The 12,310-nt window shown below is 45.2% G+C and overlaps 1 protein-coding gene across 2 annotated transcripts in view; it reads right to left on the reverse strand.

The window, feature by feature from the left end:
• Positions 1-832: 832 nt before the first annotated feature.
• Positions 833-12,310, reverse strand: part of LOC121280752 (noelin-like) — a 78,977-nt gene continuing 67,499 nt past the window's right edge. For both annotated transcript variants that reach the window (XM_041192913.1, XM_041192911.1), the window contains exons 5-6: positions 12,041-12,147; positions 833-1,537 (exon numbers count right to left, since the gene is read on the reverse strand). In XM_041192913.1, coding sequence (XP_041048847.1) covers positions 863-1,537; positions 12,041-12,147 — 782 coding nt within the window. In that variant the 3' untranslated portion in view covers positions 833-862. The remainder of the gene's footprint in view (positions 1,538-12,040; positions 12,148-12,310) is intronic.

Here is a 12,310-nt window from a genome sequence, read left to right on the forward strand (position 1 = left end):
CCACACAATGGACTTGATGCAGAAATCGTTTTTCAAACAATTATATCTCTTCAGATTAAATAACAAATTCCTTTCAGTAACAGATGAGGCAGCTTATTAATGCTGTAGCAGGTTAAATGCAGGCAACAGTGAGGGTGAAATCCAGTTCGTCCGACAGTTGCATTTGCAAATAATCCATCCCATTCCTGTGGTCAGTGACTGTAACCAGCATGAGAGACTGTCTTTTGCAGAAGTGGGGGTGTTTCAAGGGGGGCAACGAGATGGTGGGAATCATTCCACCCTCCCCCACCCACAGCCCTCACAATTTGTAGAACTATTCAAGATTGAGTGACGATGTGGATGCCTCCGATCCATCAGCAGGGACGGTCACCGTGGTTACTCACTGCCCGCTCCTGATGAGACTTTCAGTGTTTCCCCCTGGATCACTGGGAGGAATGCGACTCTTGCTGTCCTCGATATTGGAGGCAAGACGGGGAGGGAGGGGACAATCAGGAAAGAAAACAAGGGAGAGGGGAGGAGAGGTTGGAGGTGGATTGGGTGGAAGGAAAAGATGGGGAGGGGGAGGAGAGAAGGAAGGGAGGAATAGAGACAGAGGATACGAGAACATGGAAGGAGGGAGTGAAGGGGCTATTCCATCCACTGATTCCAATTTTCATTCTGTTGAGTTGGGAATCAGGGATGGACATTGCTTATTGAGAAAATCCCTCACATAGAGAGAGCAACAGTCCAGAAACAAAGCTAAAACTGTCAATTATGCTATGTGTCCTTTCTACAGAATATATATATACCTGTACAGGTCCTACAGATCTATATATCTCTATACTAACTGTATCATTGTGGAAATGAAGGACTTTGTGTGGTCTTATAATTCATCAGATTTAATGATGTGGAACAATGTGACATTATACAGAACCTGGTGACCATTATTCCAGGTGTAAAGGGCTCGGTCCTTGGGGTTATAATCCAGCATGGAGATGTGAGAGTATTGGTTATGGAACTGGATGTCAGTGTATTCGTAGGTGGAAGTGTTGGTGTTATATGAGTAGTAAACTTTGGCACCGCCCAGGTGTGAGTTGGTCATGTACAGAGTGCCACAGATCATGAAAGCCTCTCCAGCACTACGTTTTGGATAGCCAGTGTTCCAGCTCCGTATCACCTCCAGAGTCCCCAGGTCCAGCTTGCTGATGACGATGTTCCCCGCGTTCTGATTGGTGGCGTAGACAGCCCACAGACCCCCCTCGTCCACCATCAGGTCGATGTCAGAGTGGCCTCCCCAAGAGTAAGGGTACATGTTGTTATATCCTGCGTAGTCCAGGCTTCGTTGAGTAAGCAGGCGTTCAGTCGGGATATGGAACTTGATGATGATGTGGCTCTGGTACTTGTTAAAGTACAAGGTCTGGTTGTAGACTACCTGACCTGTGCCAGACCAGGGATGAGGCAGACGATGCACTGTGAAATTGTCTGTACTCATGAAATCCTGCAGGGACTTATAAACACGCACAAAGCGGTTGTTATGGTAACCATCCATGTAATAAACCTAGAGGAAAATTAAACAAGACAGCATCAAGATGGATTTGTCAACTAAATGTAGGAGCTGAATTTAATATCAGAGTAGACCAGGAGTGACCTAATTCAAACCTTCAAACCCATGCCCACCTTTCCCAGAACTCCATGTTTGAATCCCTCCAACCAGGTTTCCACCCCAGCCACATTACCGAGACAGTTCTTATCAGAGACACAAATGTCATCCTCTGTGACTGTGACAAGGGTAAACTTTCCCTCCTTGTCCTTCTTGACCAGTCTGCAGCCTCTGACACAGTTGACCACACCATCCTTCTCCAACACCTCTGCACTGTTGTCCAGCTAAGTGGGACTGTTCTCACCTGGTTCCACTGTTATCGATCTAATCATAACCAGAGAATCTCCAATGACCTCTCCTCCTGCTCCCACACTGTTCCCTCTGGTGTTCCCAAGGATCTATCCTTGGCCCCTCCTATTTCTCATCTACATGCTGCCTCTCGGTGACATCATCCGAAGGTGCAGTGTTAGTTTTCACATGTACATGGATGACCCCCAGCTCTACCTCACCACTACCTCTCTCAACTCCTCCACTTTTGCTGAATTATCAGGCTGCTTACCCGACATCCAGAACTGATGAGCAGAAATTTCCTTTAATTAAATATTGGGAAGGCTGAAGCCATTGTTTTTGGTCCCCACTCCAAATGCTGTTCCTTTGCTACTGACTCCATCCCTCTCCCAGGCAACTTCCAGAACCTGAATCAGTTTATTTGCAACCTTGGTGTCATATTTGATCCTGAGATGAGGTTCTGACTACATCACTAAAACTGTCTACTTCCTCCTCCAGAGCATCTTTATCCCTGTCTCAGCTTATCTGCAGCTGAAACCCTCATTGATGTCTTGGTTAACTCTACACTTGACTATTCCAATGCACCACTCGCTGTTCTCTCACATTCTACCTTCTGCAAACTTGAGGCTTTTCAAAACTCTTCTGCCTGTGTCCTTACTTGCACCAAGCCCCATTCACTTGTCACCCCAGTATTTGCTGATCCATACTGACTCCCTGTTAAGCAACACATCAATTTTAAAATTCTCATCCTTGGAGTTCAAATCCCACCATAGCCTCTGTAATCTCCTCCAGTGCCCAGGATCCCCACACTCAGCAAACTCTGGCCTCTTGCACATCCCTGATTTTAATTACTCCACCACTGGTAACCGTGTCTCCAGTTGGCTGGACGGCAAGCTCTTGAAATCCCTCCCTAAACCTCTCCACCTCCTCTCTTCTCCTTTAAGATGCTTTTGGTCATCTGCACCAATGTCATCTAATATAGCTCAGTTGTAAGTTTTGTTTCATAATTCGCTCCTGAAGCATCTTGGGATGTTTGATGATATTAAAGATGGTATATCAACACAAGTTGTTGCTGCTGATAGAGTTCAGAATCACAGAGCAGAAGAGGCCCTTCAGCCCATTGAGTCTGCACTGACACGTGAGAAACACCTGACCTACCTACCTAATCCCATTTACCAGCACTTGGCCCATAGCCTTGAATGTTATGACATGCCAAGTGCTCACCCAGGTACTTTTTAAAGGATGTGAGGCAACCTGCCTCCACCACCCTCCCAGGCAGTGCATTCCAGACCATCACCACCCTCTGGGTAAAAAAATTTTTCCTCACATCCCCCCTAAACCTCCTGCCCCTCACCTTCAACTTATGCCCCCTTGTGACTGACCCTTCAACTAAGGGGAACAGCTGCTCCCTATCCACCCTGTCCATGCCCCTCATAATCTTGTACACCTCAATCAGGTCGCCCCCTCAGTCTTCTCTGCTCCAACGAAAACAACCCAAGTCTATCCAACCTCTCTTCATAACTTAAATGTTTCATCCCAGGAAATATCCTGGTGAATCTCCTCTGCATCCCCTCCAGTGCAATCACATCCTTCCTATAATATGGCGACCAGAACTGCACACAGTACTCCAACTGTGGCCTCACCAAGGTTCTATACAACTCCAACATGACCTCCCTATTTTTGTAATCTATGCCTCGATTGATAAAGACAAGTGTCCCACATGCCTTTTTCACCACCCAACTAACATGCCCCTCTGCTTTCAGAGATCTATGGACAGACACGCCAAGGTCCCTTTGTTCCTCAGAACTTCCTAATGTCATGCCGTTCATTGAATACTTCCTTGTCAAATTACTCCTTCCAAAGTGTATCACCTCACACTTTTCAGGGTTAAATTCCATCTGCCACTTATCTGCCCATTTGACCATCCCGTCTATATCTTCTGTAGCCCAAGACACTCAACCTCACTGTTAACCACCCGGCCAATCTTTGTGTCATCCGCAAACTTACTAATCCTACCCCTCACATAGTCATCTATGTCATTTATATAAATGACAAATAATAGGGGACCCCGTGGTACGCCACTGGACACTGGCTTCCAGTCACTAAAGAATCCTTCTGTCATCACCCTCTGTCTCCTATAACTAAGCCAATTTTGAAGGAGAGTATCTATCTCCACTTAGAGGGGCAAGGTTTGATCAGGGATAGTCAGCATGGCTTTGTCAGAGGGAGGTCATGCCTAACAAATTTGATTGAATTTTTCACCTTTTCAAATTACCCTGTATCCCATGTGCATTTGCCTTCTTTACAAGTCTCCCATGTGGGACCTTGTCAAAGGCTTTGCTGAAATCCATATAAACTACATCAACTGCACTACCTTCATCTACACACCTGGTCACCTCCTCAAAAAATTCAATCAAATTTGTTAGGCATGACCTTCCTCTGACAAAGCCATGCTGACTATCCCTGATCAAACCTTACCTCTCCAAGTGGAGATAGATTCTCTCCTTCAGAATTTTCTCCAATAGTTTCCCTACCACTGACGTGAGACTCACTGGCCTCTGGTTCCTTGGCTTATCTCTACAACCCTTCTTAAATAGCAGAACCACATTAGCTGTTCTCCAGTCCTCTGGTACCTCCCCCATGGCCAGAGAGGAATTAAAAATTTGGGTCAGAGCCCCTGCGATCTCCTCCCTTGCCTCCCTCAGCAATCTGAGACAAAAATCATCCTAACCTGGAGATCTGTCCACTTTTAAGCCTGCCAACTCCTCTAATACTTTGTGACTCCCTATATCAATTTGCTTAAGAATCTCTCAGTCTCTCTCCCCGAGTTCGATACCTTCATCCTCATTCTTCTGGGTGAAGACGGATGTGAAGTATTCGTTCAATACTCTACCGATGTCCTCTGGCTGCACCCATAGATTGCCCCCTTGGTCCCATATGGGCCCTACTCTTTCCCTGGTTACCCTCTTCCCATTGATATACTTATAGAATTTCTTTGCATTTTCCCTACTTTTACCAGACAGAGCTTTCTCATATCCCCTCTTTGCTCTCCTAATTGCTTTTTTAAGCTCCACCCTGCATTTTCTGTTCTCCACTAATGCCTCTGCTGATTTGCTTCCCTTGTACCTGCTAAAAGCCTCTCTTTTCCTTCTCATCGTAACTTGAATATCTCTGGTCATCCATGGTTCTCTGGGCTTGTTACTCCTTCCTATCACCCTAGAGGGAACATGTTGAGCCTGTACCCTGCCCATTTCCTTTTTGAACACTCTCCACTGTTCCTCTGTAGATTTCCCCACAAGTAACTGTTTCCAGTCTACGTTGGCCAGATCCTGCCTTACTTTACTAAAATCCGCTCTTCCCCAATCCAAAAGTTCTTTAAAATTATGAAGGAGCTCGATAGGGTAGATGTTTTTTTTTATTTGTTCATGGGATGTGGGCATCGCTGGCTAGGCCAGTATTTATTGCCCATCCCTAATTACCCTTGTTCAGAGGGCATTTAAGAATCAACCACAATGCTGTGGGTCTGGAGTCACATGTAGGCCAGACCAGGTAAGGATGGCAGATTTCCTTCCCTAAAGGGCATTAGTGAACACAGGTGTGTGTGGACTGTCTGAATCTAGGGGCCATCAATATGAGAGAGTCGGCAATAAATCCAATGGGGAATTCAGGAGAAACTTCTTTACCCAGAGAGTAGTGAGAATTGGGATTCGCTACTACAGAGAATGGTTGAGGTAAATTGTACCAATGCATTTAAAGGGGAAGCTAGATAAACACATGAGGGAGAAAGGAATAGAAGGATAGGCTGATAGAATGAGCTAAAGAGGGGCTGGGAGGAGGCTCGTGTGGAGCAGAAATACCAGCACAGAGCAGTTGGGCTGAATGGCCTGTTTCCGTGTGGATACAATTTAATCAGTACCGGATGTACAACCAAGAGCATTCAAAAGGGGGACACTGAAGGTCAATTTGAACAGTAATAACTCAGGATCATACAGATATCTGGACAAAGGAGGACCAGCGTTCCATTGAATTCATCTTCTCCCATCCTGGCAGTCCCAGGATACAATGATAACAGAGTTGTTGACCAACCAGAGCAAGCAATCTCTACTGGTGAGTTTAGAACGGACCCAGACATGAGATAAGGGAAAAGCCCCAAATGGGGAAGAGCTTTGGGAGTTATTAGTCCAAAGTTCTACCCAAACGCTCAGCACACGTCAGATCTCAACTTATTCACATAGCAGATCCCAAAATGTTATTTTCTGAATGAAATCTCTCAAATCTGTTTTTGAATCATTAGGTACCAATCATTTCCATCATTGCCCTAGGAACTCTGCTCCATAGATTGCCCACTCACTCACTGAGATATTATTTCCACAGATTAGCTTTGGATTCACAACATTACGCTCAGGCCATGACTTCTGGTTCTGCTGCTCTGGACAAGGTGAGGCAGTGGATCATGTTCTACATTATCCAGTCCCTTTAGAATGCTAGTAACACCACACAGATCATCTCTCAACTTACCCTGCTCCAGTGAGAAGATGCCAATTTACATGGTCACTCCTCATAATACAATCCTTCTATCCTCTCAATCATTCTAACTGCTCTCTTCTTTATCCTGTTTCGAGCTGCAATATCCTTACTATACTGTAGCAATCTGAGCTGGACCCAGGATTCAAAGTGCTGCTGCATCAATGATTTACAAAGATTATCTCATTATTTCTGCTCAATATTGATGGTTACATTCCAACATCTGGAACGCGCTGCCTGGAAACGTGGTGGAGGCAGGTTCAACCGAGACATTCAAGAGGGCATCAGATGATTACTTGAGTAGAAACAATGTGCAAGGGTACAGGGAAAAGGCAAGAGAATGGCACTAAGTCATAACGATCATTTGGTGAGCTGGTGCAAACACAATGGGCCGAATGGCCTCCTTCTGTGCTGTGACAATTCTGTGATCTGATATGTTTTTCTCACTGTCACCAAGCATTGATGCGATAGTTCCAATTTAACATAAAAAGAAACCAATTTAAGGCAATCGTGTTCAGTTCCGGGTACTACATCCTCAGTACAGGAGGTTGGAGATGGGTTTGTTGGAGGGGTGGGTCGGAGGGGAAGGGGGGTGTAAAGTGGACCATGGGGGTCAGTGCTGGGGCATTTGCTGTTTCAATGGATCTATAGCTTCAATATTTTGACAGTGGCAAAACAGAGGGGGCAGGGAGACCTGCAATTCAGCTAAAGCTTTGCAAGAGAATTAAAGTCACTTCTGCATAGGAAGTCAATTTCAAAATCTATAGAGATTGAAAATATGTGAGAGGCTGAAATAGCCAGTGAACGGAATAGAATGAGGAGATTAAACAATTCTGGAAGGAAATGGAACATGGACACAGTGGAAATCCTGACAATGTGGGAAAGCGATTTAAAGCAGGTTATGGAGTAGAGATTGTCTAGAGACTCTGCTGAGACTAGGGGATCCTCACTCCAATACTTTGTAGGGTTTCTAGACTCCAGAAGGGGGCACCATGAAAGAAAAACAGGCTTTCATTTATATGGCACTGTTCACCAATGCAGGGCATCGCAAATCACTTTACAACCAATAAAGTACTTTGGAAGTGTTGTCACTGTTGTAATGTAGGCAGCCAGCTTACACACAGCAAGATCCCACAAACAGCAACATGATAAATCTGCTTTTCTGGTTGAAGGATAAATACTGACTGGGGAACTGGAGACAACTCCCCTGCTCATCTTTGAAATAGAGCCATGGGATCTTTAACATCCACCTGAGAGGGCTGAAGGGGCCAGGGTTTAGCACCTCATTAATTGCCCCCAGCTTCAGTGGAAGAGGGAATCTTTTTGCTCCTGCTTGTTAGTCTGACTGTAAATAACATCTCTCAAAAAAATAACAAAAGGTTTCAACAAAACTTGCCAAACAGATAGGGATATGGCCTATGGAAGAAATGATTAGTTCTTGGTGAAGATGAAAATCTGAATCCTGGATACTCATTTTTTTTTAAAAGGAGCTGTGAACATTGGGAGATAGGGTGTCTTGACTTTTTTTAAAGAATGTTGCAGGTTGTTTGATTTAGAAGGTGGTTAATTGTTTTAGAATTTTGTGGATTGTCTCAGCTGCTGTGATGCAATTTGCCACAGCTGGCAAAATATGAACAGAGTTTTCAGATCAGGTTGTTCGATGTGGATAGGCCTGAAGCCTCCTCAGGGAAATGGAAGCTCTTAATAAAAAGATTTCTTTCTTCAGCTTTGTAGTTACAGAGAATGAAACAGGCAGGGAATAGACTCAAGGAAAAGCTGCATAATTGTAATAACGTCGAGTTAACACAGCAGTGGAGGTTATGTGCTCTACTGAGTGCCTCTTCACTTGTTATGACTGCACCTCTGACAATACAAAACTCTCTCAGTACTGACCCTCTGACAACGCAGCACTCCATCAGTGCTGACCTTCCGACAACGCAGCACTACCTCAGTACTGACCCTTTGACAGTGCAGGACTCCCTCGCTATTGACCCACTGACAGTGCAGCACCCCCTCAGTCTTGATCCTCTGACACTGTAGCACTCCCTCAGTACTGAGCATCCGACAGTGCAACACTGCCTCAGTACTGACCCACCGGTAATGCGGCTCTCCCTCAGTACTGACCCTCTGACAGCGCAGTGTTCCCTCAGTACTGACCATCCTACAATGCAGCACTTCCTCCGCAACGACCCTCTGACAATACGGCTCTCCCTCAGTACTGAATCTCTGACAGTGTGGCACTCCCTCAGTGTTGCACAGAGTGCTGGCCTGGAATCTTTGTTTAAGTGTCCGAACTGGGACTCAAACTCCTGACCTCCTGACTCAGTGACAAGAGTTCTACCCACTGACCTACAGCTGACACCTTGCGGATTTCCATATGTTTAGTATCTGCCGTTTTCTTAATTCACTTTAGCAATTTGCTGAAATAACCAAGGTCTGTTCAGCTGATGCCCAAATATATGAATTTGCTCAGAAATGAGTGTAACTCACATGAAATCAACTAAATTCCTGGAGCAGTGATATTGGTTTCTGGCCTATCACCCCACACATCTTTAATAATTATTACAATCAGATATCTAAAAACTAAATGTGTAAAAAGAAAACTTAAACCGGTCACTAACTTTTATCTAGCGTTCATTCGGATTTGCTGCAGCCAATTCCTTGCCCCACAGGCCTTGCTATCTGAGACCAGGAGATGGGCCTGGCTCCATCGCCAGCACCAACAGGTTCACAGAGAAATCTCATGGCCTGTGAGGAGCAATTGGCCACTTGGACACAGGGTATTCTCCACAACCCCACTGTGGTTGACAGGGCCCTCTACCAGTCCGTTCTATTTCCCGCACTTCTGCTCTCACCTCTTCCCCTCCCTCCCTGAACAGTGATAGGGTTCCCCTTCTCCTCACCTTCCACCCCACCAGCCTCCACATTCAATGGATCATCCTCCAGCGTTCCCGCCACCTCCAGCAGAATGTCACCTTCCCCTGCCCTCCCCTTTCAGAATCCCGTAGGGACTGTTCCCTTCCAGAGTGGCCGAGGTCCACTCCTCAGTCATCCTCAACACATCCCCTTTCCCACGACACCTTTCCATGCAAGTGCTGGAAATGCAACACCTGCCCATTTACCTCCTCCTTTCTCACCATCCAAGGTCCCAAACACTCCTTCCCAAGTGAAACACTGATTTACTTGTACTTCTTTCAGTTTAGTACACGGTATTCACTGCTCACAACGAGGTTTCCTCTACAATGGGGAGATGAAAGGCAGACTGGGTGACTGCTTTGTGGAACACCTCCCTTCAGTCCGCAAGTGTGACCCTGGGCTTCCTGTCGCTTGTTATTTGAATCCTCCACCTTACTCCCACTTTGACCTTTCTGTCCTCGGCCTCAATTTTATATTCTTAAGGATATAAATGTGTTAGAAGCAGTTCAGTGAAGGTGGACATGACTGATACCTGGGATGGGGGCAGGGGAAGTGTGGGTTATCTTATGAAGAAAGTTTGGACAGTCTGGGCCTATACCCAATGGAGCTTAGAAGAATGAGATGTGATCTTATTGAAATATAAAAAATCCTGAAGGGGCTCGACAGGGTGGATGCTGAGAGGAAGTTTCCTCTTGTGGAAGAGACTGGAACTAGGGGACACAGTTTAAAAATAAGGGGTCTCCCATTTAGAACGGAGATGAGGAGAGTTTTCTTTTCTCCCAGAGGGTGGTGAACCTTTGGAATTCTCTTTCCCAGAGAGAGAGGTGGAGGCTGGGTCATTGAATATACTCAAGGCTGTGGTAAATAGATTCCAACAGGGGAGTCAAAAGTTATTGGAGATAGGCAGTATGTGGAGCTGAGGCCCCAGTCAGATCAGCCATGATCTTACTGAATGGTGAAGCAGGCTTGAGGGGCTGAATGGCCTACTCCTGTTCCTATTTCATATGCACAATGTTCCAATGAAGCTCAACACAAGTTCAAGGAACAGCACCTCATCTTCTGACTGGACACTCTATAGCCTTCTGAACTCAATATTGAGTTCAACAATTTTAGTTTATAACACATGTCCCCATCTTGTTTCATTTTTTTTTTGCTGGTTCAGTTTCTCTTGTTTCAATCTTTATTCCTTCACATTGTATTTGGATGGCTGCTATCCAGCCATTCATACTGCATCTGGACACATCTTTTGTTTCTTTACTTTACCCACTACCACAAAACCTTTCATTATTTAATCTGTCCTGGCCTCCACCCAATCACAGGTGCTGCCTTTTGTTCTTCCACCCCCCCTCCCACTTGTTCAAAACATTTCTATCTTTCCTCAATTCTAATGAAAGGTCAGCGACCTGAAACGTTAACTCAGTTTCTCTCTCCACAGACATTGCCTGACCTGCTGAGTATTTCCAGCACTTTGATTTTATTTCTTGGGAAGCTGGGATTGTTCTCCTCAAGACCAGAGAAGGTTAAGAGGAGGTTTAATCGAACTGTTCAAAATTAGAAAGGGCTCAGTTAAGAGTAAAACAAGGAGAAACTGTTTCCACTGGCAGGATGGTTGATAACCAAAGGGATACAGATTTAAGAAAGTTGGCAAAAGAACCAGAGGGGAAATGGAGATTTTTTTTTTTCACACAGCAAGTTGTTGTGATCTGGAAGGTGCTGTCTGAAAGGGGGGTGGAAGCAGATTTAATAGGGACTTTGGGAAGTGAATTGGGTAAATACTTGAGAACTAATTGGATAGCTCTTTCAAAGAGCTGGCATAGGCTCAATGGGCTGAATGGCCTCACTCTATGAGTATGTTGCATTTATGGCTTCTAGTTCTGGTCTCTCCCACAAGTGGAAATATCTTCTTTATGTCTATCCTATCAAACCCTTTCATCATTCTATCAAGCCAGCCATCAGTCTTCTCTATTCTGTTCAATCCTGTTCAATCTTTCCTGAAGAATGGATATGTTTTACCTCATAACCAAACCTTCTCCAGTTCCCCCAGATCCTCCTTGTAATACGGAGACTGGAATTGTTCATAGTGCTCCAAGTGCAGTCTAACCAAGGCTCTGCATTTCAATTCTGTTCCTCTCAAAATGAACCCACATTGTTTGAGAGAGTCAGTTTTCCTCTCCCCTCTGTTCTCACTTTATAGATGTTGTTTATCTGTATTTCCTCCCATGTCTGAAAGAGAGGCCAATGCTTTAAATGCTAACTTGTCTGTTCTTTCCACAGATGCAGCCTGACTGTCGATCTGTGTTTGGCAGAGATGGCGCTGAGGGTCAGAATGGTTGGATTGGCAATGATCCTGTCATCATTCAGCATTATTAGAATAAAGGTTTCATATAACTTCCTTGTTTTTGTATTCTATTCTTCACACAAAAACATCAGTGGTCCTAATAACAGTCGCTGGGGAACACTGCCCAGTACCACCCTCCATTCTGAAAAACAACCATTCACCACTGCTCTCTGTATAGCTCATACTCCAATTTTGTATTCACACAGACACCATCACCTCAATCCTGAGGATTTCAGTTTTGCCAATTACTTATCCCATGTATCATTATTTCCCCCTCTGTGTTCTCTATGTATTTCGCTCTCTCATTGGTGCTCCTCCTGCCCACTAACCTCCGAGATTAAATGGTCATGGTTGAGTTTGAAGTGAGTAGTGATTCAGTGATTGCCAGGACGTACCTTGGTGTCACCCTCTGGTGAAGCAGGATCAGTCATCCAGGCACCAAACCTTGAACCGGATGTCTTGACGGTGAGTGGGTTGCTGATTCCTGTCAGTTTGCCGCAGGCTGGAATTGATGGAGAAAGTGTGACTGGAGTGAGTGGCAATGTGTGCAGATGTGTATCACTGTCGAGCTATCTGTTTATCACCATACCTCTTACTCTGTCCCGTTCGTCCCCTCCTCCCCAACCCCTGCCCAAAAACAGGGTGGTGGTCCCAGGGGAGCGGGA

Source organism: Carcharodon carcharias, chromosome 8, assembly GCF_017639515.1.
Source record: "Carcharodon carcharias isolate sCarCar2 chromosome 8, sCarCar2.pri, whole genome shotgun sequence".
Taxonomy (NCBI): domain Eukaryota; kingdom Metazoa; phylum Chordata; class Chondrichthyes; order Lamniformes; family Lamnidae; genus Carcharodon; species Carcharodon carcharias.